General features: G+C 38.3%; 1 protein-coding gene and 4 pseudogenes across 1 annotated transcript; all 5 read left to right on the forward strand.

Moving 5' to 3' along the window:
- Positions 1-2,291: 2,291 nt before the first annotated feature.
- On the forward strand, positions 2,292-4,092 carry LOC125204803 (berberine bridge enzyme-like 8 pseudogene; annotated as a pseudogene).
- A 1,979-nt stretch (positions 4,093-6,071) lies between these two features.
- Positions 6,072-7,845, forward strand: LOC125208142 (tetrahydroberberine oxidase pseudogene; annotated as a pseudogene).
- A 1,712-nt stretch (positions 7,846-9,557) lies between these two features.
- LOC125203955 (tetrahydroberberine oxidase-like) lies at positions 9,558-11,493 on the forward strand. The gene has a single exon (XM_048102483.2). The coding sequence runs from the start codon at positions 9,580-9,582 to the stop codon at positions 11,176-11,178; it is 1,599 nt and encodes a 532-aa protein (XP_047958440.1). The 5' UTR covers positions 9,558-9,579; the 3' UTR covers positions 11,179-11,493.
- Positions 11,494-13,172: 1,679 nt separating this feature from the next.
- Positions 13,173-14,840, forward strand: LOC125208632 (tetrahydroberberine oxidase pseudogene; annotated as a pseudogene).
- Positions 14,841-16,259: 1,419 nt separating this feature from the next.
- Positions 16,260-17,987, forward strand: LOC125208616 (berberine bridge enzyme-like 18 pseudogene; annotated as a pseudogene).

Consider the following 17,987-nt stretch of genomic DNA (forward strand, 5'->3'; position numbering starts at 1 on the left):
GCAATTAATCCCATCCTCAAATCTCTATCAATCCCCACACGAAAACTATCCCTTCTCGGCTCTCCTTCCACACATATCTCTCTCTCTCTCTCTCTTTTTCGTTGCACGATGCAATTCATAATTTAGCCCCATGACATGTCTTTTTCTCCCAACTGTATGGCTTCACTCGTCTCATAAATACTGATATTTTTGAGAAATTAAAAAAAAAATAATTAAAATATTTTTAGTAGAGAATAAAGTTGATCATCATATATATTACTAAAAATTGAGACGCAATTTGTAACATGTAGTATACTCCTATATGGTAAAGACCGATGGGTGTGTTGACAGTTGACATGCATATTGTCGAAATTAATGAGATGAATCAACTGTTGAAAGTAGGCATAAATAAACACAAGATGTGATAACTAATGAATAATAGTTTAAATTGGACTTTTTTGGTAAAAGTTTCATATATGAACTTTGAAAATTAGGCCTATTAATTGAAGTGAAATGAACTGGGCTTCAGTATGTCGGGCTTTGAATCAATGTATACAATTGGGGCAATACTCCAGCGATAAATTTGAATTAATATATAATGGAAAATATTGTTTTGATACTGCGTATATACTCGACAAAAAAGGGTTTTAGGATTATATTTTTATTTTCTAAATTTTTTTTATAAAAGAATAATTATTTTCTTGGAAAAGTAAATGAAATGATAAAACACAATAATGGACAACGCCATTCAAAATTAATGTACTACTATATCACTGTTGTTGGGAGAATGTCGATAGTATATATCACTTAATTATTTTCGTAATTAAAATCAGTTTAGGTTATTAATTTTGGATATTCACACTTTGCAATTTGGAGTAATCACCATCCCTCTCTCCTTAAATATTTTGGCATAATTTTCATTCGAATACTTCAAATTGTCATAGTAAAGTAAAACACTTATGGCGACATTTTAAATTATCACAATAGGTGGCACACATTAAAAGGGCACCCACATCAGCATGCTAGGTTTTGTCTAAATTAAATAACAAATGAACTCTTCATTTCACTCAAATATTTTCATCGGTAATCCTATTTTTCGGACTGATGTGTCAAATTCATAAAATCCTGTATTAATTAAAATTCGGTAAAAAGTTTATGGAGGCTAAAGTATAAATTTTAGTGCAATAATGTAAGTCTTAAAAGTTGTGGCATATGTTTAGGATTAGTGTTAGAATTTTCCCATTAAATATGTGGATGGATATACACTTAATAATTTTCTTGTGAGACTTGGTCATTTGATAGGTATAGCAAAGGTGAAATGAGTAAATATGTAGCGAACTGTGAAAAAGGTGAAATGTGTAACTAAATCTGTAACGGAAGAAAATTGTAACATCTGATGCAATTGGATATGTATATGTATATCTAATAGCACTACAATAGGTATTATTATTATTATCATGGTGTTTATACTGCTTTTTATTTCAATAATTATCACAATATAGAAAGTCGCTTTACATTTGTTGTCTTTTCCCTTATAATAAATGCGAGGAAGATACTAAACGCCGGCATTGAAAACGGATAATTCTTTGATGCTAAGCTATCATATCATAATCATCTTCTGGAATTTCAACTCTTATTTGTGCCTTGTGATTACCATCCGAAACTCCTGACCTAATAATAACTGATACTAGTTTAATAAAGATTAATACATTTCAGTCACAAACGACTTGACACTAATTCATTTTAATATCTCGAGAAGAAGTTGCCGCATTAATTAATTTATTTTTTATCACGTTAATTCCTACTGTTTGACTTTTGGTAGGCGGTTCAAATTTGATTGGATATAGTAATACATTAAATTTAGATGGTGCTGATGACATGCACTTATGATTGGTCAAAGATTAGCACATTATAATTTTAACTAATTATTCCGTTGAAATTTATTGGAATGCGATGATTAATTTAGCATATCTATTTGTTTATGTAAGACCTAATGTGATAGAGGAGAAAAAAAAAATACTAAACATACACTTATCCTTGCCAATTGTGTTAATTGGACTTTTGATTAACGTTTTACTTCGCATTCAAGCTGAATCAGTGAACAAATCAAAAGATAATGTCAAATGATGTATCTTTCTTTCTCTTTTACTAGAAACTTCAACTTTGAAGAACCAATGCAAAAGAATGACATTCACACTAAATTAATGTGGCGTTTGATTAATCTACAAAGTGAACAATACTTCAAAATCTAACGTATTGAATTCACACTTTGGCATACTATTTTTTTCCTATAAATGCATTAAGATGGATACTCCCAAAATCACAAATTCACACCATAATCTCTCAATGATGAAGATTCCAAACACATTAACTCTTTTTCTCTTCATCTCTTTATGCTCACTCGCAGCTTCAGCTGACCAAGATTTTGTTGAATGTCTAACCCAACAATTCAACAACTACTCTTCGATTTCAAGCAACGTTTACACCCCTACCAACTCATCCTACTCTTCAATCCTTAGATTCTCCATTCAAAGTCTAAGGTTCGCCTTAGATTCCACTCCAAAGCCCCTTGTAATAATCCAACCGGAATACGAATCTCAAATCCCTCCGGTCATCTACTGCGCCAAGGCTACCGGCTTGCAGATCAGAACCCGAAGCGGGGGCCATGACTACGAGGGACTATCGTACGTCGCCCAAGTCCCGTTCGTCATCCTTGATTTGATCAATCTCAGTGAAATCACAGTTGACGAAGTTGAGAAAACCGCGTGGGTTGGGTCCGGTTCAACCACCGGTTCTCTTTACTACGCGGTCGCGCAGAAAAGCCCGGTTTTAGGGTTTCCTGCAGGCGTTTGCACGACGATAGGCATCGGTGGGCACTTCAGTGGAGGAGGCTACGGGACGTTGATGAGAAAATACGGCCTGTCCTCGGACCAGGTCATCGATGCGAGAATAATCGACGTTAACGGAAGAATCCTCGACAGAGAATCAATGGGCGAGGATCTGTTTTGGGCCATCAGAGGTGGCGGAGGCGCCAGTTTCGGCGTGATCACTGCCTGGAAGGTACAACTGGTGGACGTTCCAGAAAAGGTCACCTTTTTCAACATCGGCCGAACGCTCGAGCAAAACGCAACTCAAATAGTCCACAGATGGCAATCCATCGCGCCCCAATTCGACAAAGATTTGTTCATTAGAATCATCCTTGTCCCGGAGAATGTGAGCTCCGGTGCACAAGGAACGAACAAGACAATTCGAGCTACATTCAACTCACTCTTCCTCGGAGAAATCGAAAAATTGCTTCCGTTGATGCAAGAGAGCTTCCCTGAATTAGGGTTAGTGAGAGAAGACTGCACCGAGATGAGCTGGATCCAATCCATCTTAACCTTCGCCGGTTTCCCAATCGATGCACCGGAGATTCTACTCAACAGAACTCAACCTGCAGTGAGATACTACAAGGCGAAATCCGACTACGTGGAGAAGCCTATTCCCATATCCGGGCTCGAAGGTGTATGGAGGCGGATGTACGAGGTGGAGGCCGACCAGTCGGTTCTCATCTTCAGCCCTTACGGTGGGAGGATGGACGAGATTCCGGCCTCTGCCACGCCGTTTCCTCACAGGGTTGGAAACTTGTACAAAATCCAGCATTTGGTGTATTGGGACGAAAGTGAGAATCAAGATTCGGGAAGCTACTTAGATTGGATGAGGAGATTGTATAGTTACTTTGCTCCTTATGTTTCGAGTTCTCCGAGAGCTGCGTACCTCAACTACAGAGATCTCGACATCGGAGTTAATAACCCTAATGGGAGGACGAGCTATGCGCAAGCGAGCGTTTGGGGTAGGAAGTATTTCAAGGATAATTTCGATCGTCTTGTTCGGGTGAAGACAGTGGTTGATCCGCAGAATTTCTTCAAGAATGAACAGAGCATTCCGTCGTTGTTCTATCTAGGATAAATGAATCAAGATCTGTTAGCATGCATACAGGTTTGATTGCATAGTAATATGTTATTGTTTGGTTATGAATAAGATGTATTGATAACCCTTTGATGCCAAACGTATTGTAGTAATGAAGATTTGTTTTAGGTTTTTGTAATATATATGAATAAGATTTATTGTGTTGATAGTATTGTGAAAAGATGAAATGCTGTGAATGATGATGAGACGATTTTGACAACTAGGAGTGTTGGGTCCCGGTGGCGCACACCCGAACTCCACATTAGTATGATATTGTCCGCTTTGGGCAAAGCCCTCACGGTTTTGCTCTTGGGGTACTCCCCAAAAGGCCTCATACTAATGGAGTAGGGGTAGTCCATTTATACACTTGCAAGTCTTGTTCATTCTCCGATGTGGGATATGGTTTGCTCCCTTTCAATCCTCCCCTCAAACCAAGACCACCAGACCACAGACCACATGTCTACCCCATGTTACAGGTCACCAGGTCACCACAGGTCTTGGTCGAGCTCGTCACATCGAAGAACTTGCAAGCGCAATCGAACCCCAAGCCACACAGGCCCAGCCCTGAACCAGGGCTCTGATACCACTGTTTGGTCCCGGTGGCGCACACCCGAACTCCACATTAGTATGATATTGTCCGCTTTGGGCAAAGCCCTCACGGTTTTGCTCTTGGGGTACTCCTCATAACCAGGGCTCTGATACCACTGTTTGGTCCCGGTGGCGCACACCCGAACTCCACATTAGTATGATATTGTCCGCTTTGGGCAAAGCCCTCACGGTTTTGCTCTTGGGGTACTCCCCAAAAGGCCTCATACTAATGGAGTAGGGGTAGCCCATTTATACACTTGCAAGTCTTGTTCATTCTCCGATGTGGGATATGGTTTGCTCCCTTTTAAGGAGAATATAGTACTCCATATAAGAATGAATATGGCAAAACAGCCCACTAAGATAATTAGTGAACTTTAATCTAAAAAACAATTTAACCTTAAAAACAGCCCAATAAGCAATCCTCAGTTCCTTCACAAACGTGAGTTGTACGAAATTATACGAAACCCAAAACCCTTAACCTTCGTCATCACGTCTGGTTATGCTACTCATTCCGTTCTGCAGTAGTGGATGCATTTCTTTTCGACACGAAATTTAAGAAAAATTGTGTTAAATGAATTAAGTAAAGAAAGAATAAAGTAGGAAATAAAAAAGGTAGAGAGATGAAGAGAGAATAAAGTAAGAGAGAGTAAAGTAAATGAGAAAAATGTGTTGACTTTTACTAAAATGAGAAATGACTGTACTACTATGGAATGTATCAAAATGACAAAATCACTCCACTACTATGGAACGGTTTACGGAGGGAGTATTATTCAAAGACAAATATATACTCCTTTCGTCCCATCCTAAGTGGAGCATTTACTTTTTGACACTAGATTTTATGTAGTGTTGTTTTATAAGTTCAGTGGAGAAAAGATAAAGTAAGAATGAAAGTATATATAGAAAGAGATGTTTATGGGACTGAAGGAGTATTAGTTTGGAATGACTATATAATCAATTTAAAATGAGGTCTATATGATTAAAAAAACTTATTAAAAATAAAAAAATGAACTAATATTGAGGATATACCAAAATAGAAAAATAAGATTAATCTTGAAAAGAAAACAAACCACTTATAGCTTATTAATTAGCTTATTACACTGTACACTTACTGACTTACACAAAAATAGCTATGCCTCGTGGCCAAAATTATAAAAGATCAAAGTCGATAGCCTAGTTAGCAAATATCTAGCAAGGTCAATGGTCAAGATTCTAGAATTGCAACACGGAAATATCTAACCCTCGTTTATCTAAAGTTTCCAATAGTCTGCGATAAATCTTTGATTAATATTTAACACGAGGAATTTGACTTATCAATTGTTAGAATTTAACTTAGAATTGAGCTATGCTAAATTCTTTTTCCAATTTCACATTTATTGAACCTGACCGAAATGATGTGATTCCTTGCAAAATGTCAACTCTTTTTAAAAATATCACGTAGGATAGTTGGCCGGACTACACATGGTAGGGGTTTATTATTAATTTTTGTAGGATTTATTAATATATTGGGCATATTCCAATTGTGGATATTTATAGAAAGAGGTTAATTGCGAGAAGATTTACTCAAAACATTTTGAAACCTAAACTATTTAGTTTTCTACTCAATTGTTGTAATCATGAAATCAGTTTCCACTACGTTTACTACTTTGATTCTTCTTACCATCACTTCGTTCTCACGAGCATCGTCATCATCTACTGAAAATTTTCTTGAATGTTTGTCCAAACAATTCATCAACTACTCATCCATTTCCAACGATGTCTACACTCCAACCAACTCTTCATACTTATCTATCTTGAAATTTTCTATCCAAAATCTGAGATTCGCAACAAATTCTACTCCGAAACCGCAAGTGATCATCACACCAGAGCACGAATCCCAAATCCCGCCGGTCATATACTGTGCTAAAAAGAATGATTTACAAATCAGAACTCGAAGCGGCGGCCATGACTTCGAGGGGCTATCTTACGTATCACCAGTCCCGTTCGTGATCATTGATTTGTTCAAACTCAGTGATACCAGAGTTGATGTCGCGACAAAAACTGCATGGGTTGGAGCCGGTGCAACCATCGGTTCTTTATATTACAGGATCGCCGAGAAAAGCCCGGTTCTAGGGTTTCCCAGTGGGAACTGTGCAACCGTTGGCCTTGGCGGGCAAATAAGCGGTGGTGGTATCGGCCTAATGCCGAGAAAATACGGGCTCGCCGCAGATAACGTCGTCGATGCAAGAATAGTCGACGTTAACGGCAGAATCCTGGACAAAAAATCAATGGGCGAAGATCTGTTCTGGGCCATCCGAGGTGGCGGGGGCGCCAGTTTTGGCGTGATCACTGCTTGGAAAGTGAAACTGGTGGATGTTCCAGAAACAGTCACTGTTTTCAATATTGACAGAACGCTAGAACAGAACGCGACTCAACTGGTTCACCGCTGGCAGTACATTGCTCCAGAGGTGAGCAGAGATTTGCTCATCGGCCTCGTCGTAACAAGGCAGGGTTCCACAGTTAGGGTTTCATTCTACTCATTGTTTCTTGGCGGAATCGAGAGATTGCTCGAGATCATGAAAGCGAGCTTCCCTGAGTTAGGGTTAGTGAGAGAAGACTGCACCGAAACGAGCTGGATAAAGGCGGTTTTGTCCATCGGAGCCGGTTATCCTATTGAAACTCCGACACCAGTTCTTCTCCATAGAACTAATATCTACAAAGGATACTTCAAAGCCAAGTCTGATTTTGTGCAAGCACCAATTCCTGAATCCGGATTCGAAGGCGTGTGGAGGCTGTTGCTCGAGCCAGAAGGGGCTCAAGCTCGCCTCGAGATGGTTCCATACGGAGGAAGAATGGCGGAGATTTCTGACTCTGCCATTCCGTTTCCTCATAGAGCTGGAAACTTGTATGAAATATTGCAGCTGGCGAACTGGAGAGAAGACGAGAATCGGGATTCGGGCAAGTACATAAGCTGGATCAGAAGGCTCGAGAGTTACCTGACTCCTTATGTTTCGAGGAATCCGAGGGAGGCGTATATAAATGCTAGAGATCTCGACCTTGGAGTCAACAACGTTCAAGGGAAGACGAGCTACGCGCAAGCCAGCGTTTGGGGGAAGAAATATTTCAAGAAAAATTTCGATCGTCTTGTTAGGGTTAAAGCACTGGTTGATCCGAAGAATTTCTTCAGGAACGAGCAAAGTATCCCACCGTTTCTCTTACGTTGAGAATTAAATGTGTTTGATTCCGCCATAGTATGCCATAACATAATGAATAAAGTAAAAATATGTCCTCTTTTGTACTATTTGATGTGTTGCTGCAATTTGGATTTGGTAGTGGAAAAATGATTTTAATAGATATTTTATGGCAATCTGTTATAACAATGCAGGATTTGTTCCTGGAAATAACTACCCCTAATTCCATAAAAATATGCACAATATGTGGGCTTGAATTTTAAAATATTAAGTGTTTGAGGTACCTACGAATCAACGAGAAGAAAAAATCACTGGATTTGGCGATGGACAACAATCGATTATGGAGAGTATTTTAAAAAATAACTAATTATAATATAAAGAAAGTGCAAGGGCCCATATATTATTACTTGAAGCCCATCGAATACGGCCTTGCTCTTAGGCCCATATATTCAGTTCACTTCTTTTACATTTTTCTGTTTCCTGTGTTTCGTTAATAAATTTTCAATTATAATTAGGGTTCATTATATATATAGTAACTACTAAACTTTCAGCATTTAGTTCAGATATGCTGATAACACTTTTACGTAAATCCATTTATCACATTCAATAACAGATGGTAAAAATACTTGTGAATATTTAGTTAGACATTTATAGCGCATGATGTGATGATGAAAATGCTTCTCATGATTGTGAGAAACATTTTTAGTAATTGGATCACGAAGATTTGCAATAAATGTTTTTTTCTTAAAGGATAAATTCAATCTCCGGGTTCGACATCTCATAAAAAAATTCACATTTTGTTAATGTAGTAAAATTAATTGCAAAAGTGGTAATTTTAAATATTTTGCATTTCACGTTCTAAACCCATAATCAATAAAATAATCATATTTTTTAATGTAGTTAAATTAATTAGGAATGTAGTACGTTTGCACAATAAATAATTCTATAAAAATTAGACGAAATAAAATATTAGAATAATGATCCCCTTAAAAAACATTACCTTTTAAAAATTAAAAGAAAGGGACAGTTTGAAATTTACAATTAATTTTTAGAAAAAGAACAATGGATAGGACAACTGAAATACCTTTCAAAATAATGGAATAAAAAAGAGTGGAAGAGTGTTAAAGTTACAAAAAGAACATTAAAAGTAGGCAATAATGCATCAGCGTGTATGCCATGCTCCAATAAATTATCCATCGGTTGACAAGTCAATTTGTGTTATCCTTAACTTAGTTTATTCATAAAATAAATATCATTCTAATTTTTATAATCTTCTCTCCATACGTCTACTTACTTACAATTCAAACAAATTTGTCCCACTCTTTTTATGTTCATTACCAATTGTCTTTATCGTAAGCCCAATTAGTTGGCACTCTTATTTTTTATTATTTCTTATAATGAACTTCACATTTCACTAACTCGTTCTACTGACATTTTATTATTACTATAAAATTAATATGTATTCAGAAACTTTTTCACTCACTTTCCATTTTATTTCTTAAAACTCATGTCAAGTCAAACAATGCCAATTAGTGGAGGATGTTTCTCTCTAATACATTTTCCTTTTTCTAATTTGTTTATTTATTTTAACTAACAATGTTTTATAGTATTTGATTCCCGACAACACAATCTCAGCTAACCCCATTATAATGCTTTGATATCACATGGATTGCAATGCTACATATATTACTAATAGTCCCATTTTTCAATTATTCAATATGTCCTCGCCACTACGTGGATATATAGAAGACTAAATAAGTAAATGGAGTACATACTTTACATTGTTACTCATTATTTCCACAAGCACTAATCAAGACTACCAGTACAATAATGTAACACGAATTAAAACCTATAAATTGAACATGGACAACATTAGTAACTCCACCAACAAATAATCATGAAACCTCTGAGCATTCTAACTCTCAATTTCATTCTTCTTGCCCTCATTTCACACTCACAAGCTTCATCTTCTACTAATAATTTTATCAAATGTCTCTCCAAAAAATTCAACAACTACCCTTCCATTTCAAACAAAATCTACACCCCAATCAACTCTACATATTCCTCAACCCTACAAATAACCATCCAAAATCCAAGATTCGCCTCAAATTCCACCACAAAACCGATCGCAATCATCACTCCTCAACACGAATCACAAATCCCACCACTCATCCACTGCGCCAAACATAGCGGCCTTCAGATCAGAACTCGAAGCGGGGGCCACGACTTCGAGGGACTATCTTACGTGTCCCGAGCCCCGTTCGTGATCGTTGATTTGATCAAATTTAGTCAAGTAACGGTCGATGTCGACCACAAAACCGCTTGGGTCGGAGTAGGCGCAACCATCGGTTCTTTATACTACGCGATCTCAGAGAAAAGTCCGGTCCTGGGCTTCCCGGCCGGGCTCTGCCCTACCGTGGGGATCGGCGGGCACTTCAGCGGCGGAGGCTATGGGCCAATGATGAGAAAATACGGCATCGCTGCTGACCACGTGATAGATGCGAGAATAGTCGACGTCAACGGCAGAATCCTGGATAGAAAATCAATGGGCGAGGATCTGTTCTGGGCCATCAGAGGCGGCGGTGGGGCCAGCTTCGGCATAATCGTTGACTGGAAGGTGGAATTAGTTGACTTTCCAGAAACAGTCACTGTTTTCAGAGTGAGCAGAACGCTGGAACAGAACGCGACTGGACTCATTCACCGCTGGCAACACGTGGCTCCGAAGCTGGAAAAGGATCTTTTCATCGGGATCATGTTATCCCGAACGAACTCCACGCAATCCAAAAACGGGATGACGGTTGTTGCTTCATTTTACTCGTTGTTTCACGGCCCGATCGAGAGGTTGCTCGTAATCATGGAACAGAGCTTCCCAGAGTTAGGGTTAGTTAGAGAAGACTGCATAGAAACGAGCTGGATACAAGCGATGGTGTTTATATCAGGTGTTCCCATTGAAACTCCCAAGGAAGTTCTGCTCAACAGAACTGATCCCAACACGAGAAGGCCCTTCAAAGGAAAATCGAATTATGTGAAACAACCAATTCCTGAATCTGGCTTGGAAGGGCTGTGGAGGCATTTCTTCGAACAAGAAGCTGAGTCTGTGCTTTTCGCGATGAATCCTTACGGTGGAAGAATGGCGGAGATCTCTGAATCCGCCATTCCGTTTCCCCATAGAGCTGGCAATTTGTACAAGATGTTGCAGGTGGTTTTCTGGGGGGAAGACGAGAATCGAGATTCGGACAAGTATGTGAAGTGGAGTAGGAGAGTGGACAGGTATCTGACTCCTTACGTTTCGAGGAATCCGAGGGAAGCGTATCTCAACTACAGAGATCTCGATATTGGAGTCAACGAAGTTGAAGGGGTGACTAGCTATGAAAAGGCTAGTGTTTGGGGGAAGAGATATTTCAAGGACAATTTCGATCGTCTTGTAAGGATTAAGACTATGGTCGATCCTAAGAATTTTTTTAGGAACGAACAGAGCATTCCTCCTCTGAACTGAATGCAGGGAAGATGAGATTCACAAATAAAAACGTATGTTCTCTCGCAAATACGATGTCACATTATTTGGTGTCCCTAAAACACCATGTCAGATTTGATTTGGGCAAATTTTGATTTTCTGTACTAATTAGTAGGACTGTAGGAGTATTTCCTTTGTCCAAAAAAAAAATCTGATTTTTAATTTGTGGTCCACTAATGCTACTCACGTTTTCATTTATAGAAACTTTCTCAGCATTGGTGAATCAAAATTATTAAAAGAAAAGATCGTGTACAATGTCAAACACAGAACAAAAATAAATTTTTTTACAATGCCAAATTTGTCTTTTGTTAATCTGTTAAAGGCCCATTACTACTTTAATCATGTATACAACTGGCCCATTATCACTTCGTCATGTATATGCAAGTGGCCCAGTATTACTTCGTCATGCATAATGCAACTGGCCCATCATTACTTTGGTCATTCACTAATGTTGTGCTAGGTGAGATTAGCATAAGATTTGGTTCTAGAGATAGATAAGAAGTATGGCCGTGATTTTCATCTCGGCCAATCTCCGGCCCGCGCCAAAAATACATGAAAAATATTGTTCGATTTTGTGTAACAATCGCGAAAATATCATGTGATTAATTACGTTATTATGCATGAAACTGAGGCTAGCTCAAATCATATCACAGCCACAAGTGTTTTGGAAGAAGACCCAAACATGGATTGCGAGCCAAAGAGATCAAATAGCTTCCTGCATAGTAAGGGTGTAGCATAAATATAAGCTCCTTTAATTATGTAAAATGAGAGTCCAACAAATTAAATAGGGTCCTTTAAATAATAATTAATGTTACAATTATCATTAGAAGATTCATTTTCCAACGTGTATATCATATTTTATATGTGCCTTTAATTTAATTAATGATTTCTAATAAATCAACATTGCATCATATGCAAATAAATCTGATCCAAAACTATGCAATGTGGCCATTATAAGCCCATTTCATGAAATTCCAGGAAGAATTAATTTAAGACCCAAACCACCATATTGAGTCATTGACACAATAGCAAATTCATTATAAATAATTTGTACTTTTATATTGTCATTTATAAATTAAGATGTGTTGATTTCATTAGTGGCAAATGATTTCAGTAATTAATGACCTAGAATAGTTGATTGCTAATAACTTTAATTCTTGGGATTAATCTCTAAAAGGTAAATAGAAGTAAAATTTTTATAATATATGCCTACTACCATTATATATCGAAATTGGTGGTTGACACCAATAATTTTGCACTAAACTATGACCAAAAATGCACACAACAACTAATTGGCATCTGTCTAATAGAAGGCGGATGCAATGATAACGCAGAGGCAAAAACTCCACGTCTCTGCAAAATTCTATCGTGATTTAGAAAATTATTTAGTTAGTGGGTTTGTAGTTGCATATAAAATGATTTGGACAGAGGATAAAATTGATAAGTTGAAAAATTAGAATAAAATTGATACATGCAATTACAAAATATCAGGATACAATTAGGACTCACTATTTCCTATTCAAATGACCATTTTTTTCTGAATAACATGAGAGTTTAGGTGGAATTGAAAAAAAAAGTTACTTCCTCCGATTCACCATAGCTGATTTTAGGTAGAATTAAGTGGAGAAAGTAAAGTGGAGAGAACTGAAAAAAAGAATAATTATATTACTCCATATTTTATCTCAAAAATAAAAATTACTTAGCTTAAATGAAATATTCAAAATAGAATATAAGTCACCTATAATGAAAAGACGGGTTTATTAGTTAAACATTTTAATTAATGAAAGAAGAGAATACTTTTTTAATAATGATTGAAGAGACAATTTTGACATTTTAATTATGATAGAAGAGACAATTTTCTTACTAAATAAAGAAAATCGACATGTGGATATTCGGAATTTTACTTACCAATTTTTCGGAATCCATTATAAGAAGTGTGCTATGCTAATTTATTTTACTACACAATTCTTGATAACATGAAATCTCAGACTATTTTTACTACTACATTCATTCTTGTTACGATCACCTCATTCTCACAAGCTTCATCATCTACTGAAAATTTTCTTGGATGTTTGTCCAAACAATTCACCGACTACTCTTCCATTTCCAACAAAGTTCACACCCAAATCAACTCTTCTTACTCATCAATCTTGAACTTCTCCATCCACAATCTGAGATTTGCATCAGATTCTACTCCAAAACCGCAAGTGATCATCACACCACAGCACGAATCCCAAATCCCGCCAGTTATATACTGTGCCAAAAAGACTGACATACGGATCAGAACTCGAAGCGGCGGCCATGACTTCGAGGGACTGTCATACGTATCACCAGTCCCCTTCGTGATCATTGATTTGTTCAAACTCAGTGATACCAGAGTTGATGTCGCAACAAAAACTGCGTGGGTTGGCGCCGGTGCAACCATCGGTTCTTTATATTACAGGATCGCCGAGAAAAGCCCAGTTCTAGGGTTTCCTAGTGGGAACTGTGCTACCGTTGGCCTCGGCGGGCAAATAAGCGGCGGTGGCGTCGGTCTAATGCTGAGAAAATACGGGCTCGCTGCAGATAACATCATCGATGCAAGAATAGTTGACGTGAACGGTAGAATCCTCAACAGGAAATCAATGGGAGAAGATCTGTTCTGGGCCATCACAGGCGGCGGAGGCGCCAGTTTTGGCGTGATCACTGCTTGGAAGGTGCAACTGGTGGATGTTCCAGAAACTGTCACTGTTTTCCAAGTCAGTAGAACATTAGAACAGAATGCGACACAACTAGTCCATCGCTGGCAATACATTGCTCCAGAAGTGAGCAGAGATTTGCTCATCGGCCTCGTCGTAACAAGGCAGGGTTCCACAGTTAGGGTTTCATTCTACTCATTGTTTCTTGGAGGAATCGAGAGATTGCTCTTGATCATGAAAACAAGCTTCCCTGAGCTAGGGTTAGTGAGAGAAGACTGCACTGAAACGAGCTGGATAAAGGCGGTATTGTCCATCGGAGCCGGTTATCCTATTGAAACTTGGACACAAGTTCCTCTCAACAGAACTAATATCTACAAAGGATACTTCAAAGCCAAGTCAGATTTTGTGCAAGCACCAATTCCTGAATCCGGATTCGAAGGCGTATGGAGGCTGTTGCTCGAGCCAGAAGGCGCTCAAGCTCGCCTCGAGATGGTTCCGTATGGAGGAAGAATGGCGGAGATTTCTGACTCTGACATTCCGTTTCCTCATAGAGCTGGCAACTTGTATGAGATCCTGCAGATGGCGAACTGGAGAGAAGACGAGAATCGAGATTCGGGCAAGTACATAAGCTGGATCAGAAGGCTCGAGAGTTACTTGACTCCTTATGTTTCAAGAAATCCGAGGGAGGCGTATATAAATGCTAGAGATCTCGACCTCGGAGTCAACAACGTTCAAGGGAAGACGAGCTATGCGCAAGCCAGTGTTTGGGGAAAGAAATATTTCAAGAACAATTTCAATCGTCTCGTTAGGGTTAAAACCGCGGTTGATCCGAATAATTTCTTCAGGAACGAGCAAAGTATTCCGCCATTTCACTAACATTGAGTTTGAAATGTTGTTGGATGAAGCCATAATATGACATGACACACATGTATGCAAATTTCATGTCGTCTTAAATAAAAAACTCTCATACGGTGCCGTTTGTATATGATTGCGCTTCTCCAATTTGGTAGTGGAAATATGCTTGTCAAAACAATTTCATGACAATCTGTCATTCTGTTGTGTAACAAAGGGATTTATTTATGTAAGTCTGGCAATCGGTAATACAAGTGATTTATTTCAATTTCTAAAATTAGCTAATAGTAGTACAATAAAATAAATTTACATAAGTATTTATTTATTTTACTTACTACATTAAATAATTTTGCTGAATATGATTAAAAGTTTAAAATTAATCCAGTTGCTCTTTTTCTTTAATTACTTAAACGGCTATAATTTAGCTTTAAATACTGAATTTAGCCCTGGCGCACTGCAATCACTTGTGCAACACACGCCAATTTGATTGGTTGAGGAGGGCGCTTGAATTGCACCGCAAGTGGCATACACTTACGTAGTCAAAGCATTGATGCATTATTGCATTTGATAATTAGTATTTCCTCCGAACCCCAAAATTCGTCACCATTTGACCCGGTATGAGTTTTAAGAAATATAATAGAAAGTGGGTTGAAAAAGTTAGTGGCATGTGGGTCCCAATTTTATATATTAGTTTTAAAATAAAATGTGAGCGAGAATGAGTTAGTGAAATGTGGGGTCCATTACCAAAAATGGTAAAAGTGAAAGGTGATAAATTTTTAAGGACGGACAAAAAAGGAAATATGTGATAAATTTTCAGGGACGCAGGAAGGACAAGATTGAAGATGGAATATGAAAAAATTGAGACTAATGCTTTATATTTACATTCTCATCTCATTAATATTTTATTATAAAATTAATATATTAAAGTTAGATTCATATTCCATCAACTCTTGTCTTCATTGTCTTCATTTAAAGAGTACTCCCTCCGTTCCATAGTAATACAGTCTTTTTGGCATTTTGGTACGTTTCATAGTAATAGAGTCATTTCTCTTTTTAATAAAATTCAACACATTTTTCCATATCTACTTTACTCTCTTTTACTTTTTTCTCTCTTCATCTCTCTACCTTTTTCATTTTCCACTTTATTCTCCCTACTTAACTCACCTAACACAATTTTTCTTAATCTCCGTGCCGAAAAGAAACGTCTTCATTACTATGGAACGGAGGGAGTAATATTTACTGGCTGGCATCCTCTATTTTTATTCTATTTCTTATCTTAAAATTAATTTTTATCTATGCATTAATCACAATCGTCTTATTATATTAGCACAACCCTTGATTAAAATTGTATTACATCGGTTTCACTAAATTGGTGAAATGAACTCATGCAAGTATAGACTAAGTAACCGATAATTTCCAGAAATTAACATGTTTCAAACTTCTTGATTTCATTGAAAACTCTAGCATGAAAGTTCCTCTTGTTAAATAGAACTTGAACGCTAGCTTCCTTCCACAAACAAATCATTTCTCAACTATGATCACTCCAATAAGCATTTTCAGTCTTACTTTGATTCTTCTCACCACAATTTCATGTTCACAACAATCATCTTATGCACATAGTAATTTTCTTGAATGTCTATCCAAAGAATTCAACAACTACTCTTCCATTTCCAACAACATCTACACCCCAATCAACTCTTCCTATTCCTACATCCTCCAATTCACCATCCAGAATCCGAGGTTCACCTCGGATCCTACTTCATCACCACTAGTAATAATCACTCCGCAACACAAATCACAGATCCCGCCTCTAGTTCGCTGCACCAGAGACACCGGCCTGCAGATCAGAACTCGGAGCGGAGGCCATGACTTCGAGGGACTATCTTATAGAGCACTACAACAAGTCCCGTTCGTGCTCATTGATTTGATCAATCTCAGTGAAATAACAATTGATGTTGTCAGGAAAACGGCCTGGGCCGGAGTAGGCGCAACCATTGGTTTGTTATATTACACGATCGCGGAGACAAGTCCGGTTCTAGGGTTTCCTGCCGGCATATGCCCAACCAATGGCCTTGGAGGGTTCATAAGCGGAGGAGGCTATGGCAGAATGATGAGAAAACACGGCCTGGCTGCAGACAACGTCATCGATGCAAGAATAATCGACGCTAGTGGCAGAATTCTCAATAGAAAATCAATGGGCGAGGATCTGTTCTGGGCCATCAGAGGTGGTGGAGGCGCCAGCTTCGGTGTGATCACTGCCTGGAAGGTACAACTGGTCGATGTTCCAGAAACAGTCACTGTTTTTAGAACTGGCAGGACACTAGAACAGAACGCGACTCAACTCGTCCACTGCTGGCAATACGTAGCTCCGAATTTGGACAAAGATTTGTTCATCGCAGTCATGTTAAGCAGAACGAATTCCAGCCCGAAAACGACGATTAATGCTACTTTTCACTCGTTGTTTCTTGGCGGGATCGAAAGGTTGCTCTCCATCATGAAAAAGAGTTTCCCTGAGTTAGGGTTAGTGAGAGAAGACTGCGCGGAAGTGAGCTGGATACAAGCAATGGTGTTTGAAGCTGGTTTTCCCATTGAAACTCCTCCACAAGTTTTACTAAACAGAACTGTGCCTAACACCAGAAGACCCTTTGAAGGAAAATCAAACTTTGTGCAGGAAGCCGTTCCTGAATACGGGCTTGAAGGGCTATGGAGACTGTTTTACGAAGATGAAGCTGAAGAGGCAATCATACTGATGAGTCCTTTCGGTGGAAGAATGGCAGAGATCTCCGACTCCGCCACTCCTTTTCCTCACAGAGCTGGTAACTTGTACATAATGTTGCAAGCGACGTTCTGGGAAGAAGGCGAAAATCGAGAATCGGAGAAGTATGTAGAGTGGAGTAGGAGGGTTGACAAATACTTGACTCCTTTCGTTTCGAGGAATCCGAGGGCAGCGTATGTCAACTACAGAGATCTCGACATTGGAGTGAATAACTTTCATGGAGAGACGAGTTATGAACAAGCTAGTGTTTGGGGGAAGAGATATTTCAAGAACAATTTCGATCGTCTCGTTTGGGTTAAGACTATGGTTGATCCGAAAAATTTCTTCAAGAACGAACAGAGCATTCCGCCGATCGGTGAAAATTTAAATACTAGTACTTACTATACTAATTAGTATAATTGCATTAACTACTGCCATAATTTCAGTATGTATGGTAAACTAGATTATAAAGAATAACATATCTAGTTATTATTAGCATTATCTTA

Source organism: Salvia hispanica, chromosome 6 (assembly GCF_029641045.1).
Source record: "Salvia hispanica isolate PSC_SH4W2 chromosome 6, Shi_PSC_v1, whole genome shotgun sequence".
Classification (NCBI taxonomy): domain Eukaryota; kingdom Viridiplantae; phylum Streptophyta; class Magnoliopsida; order Lamiales; family Lamiaceae; genus Salvia; species Salvia hispanica.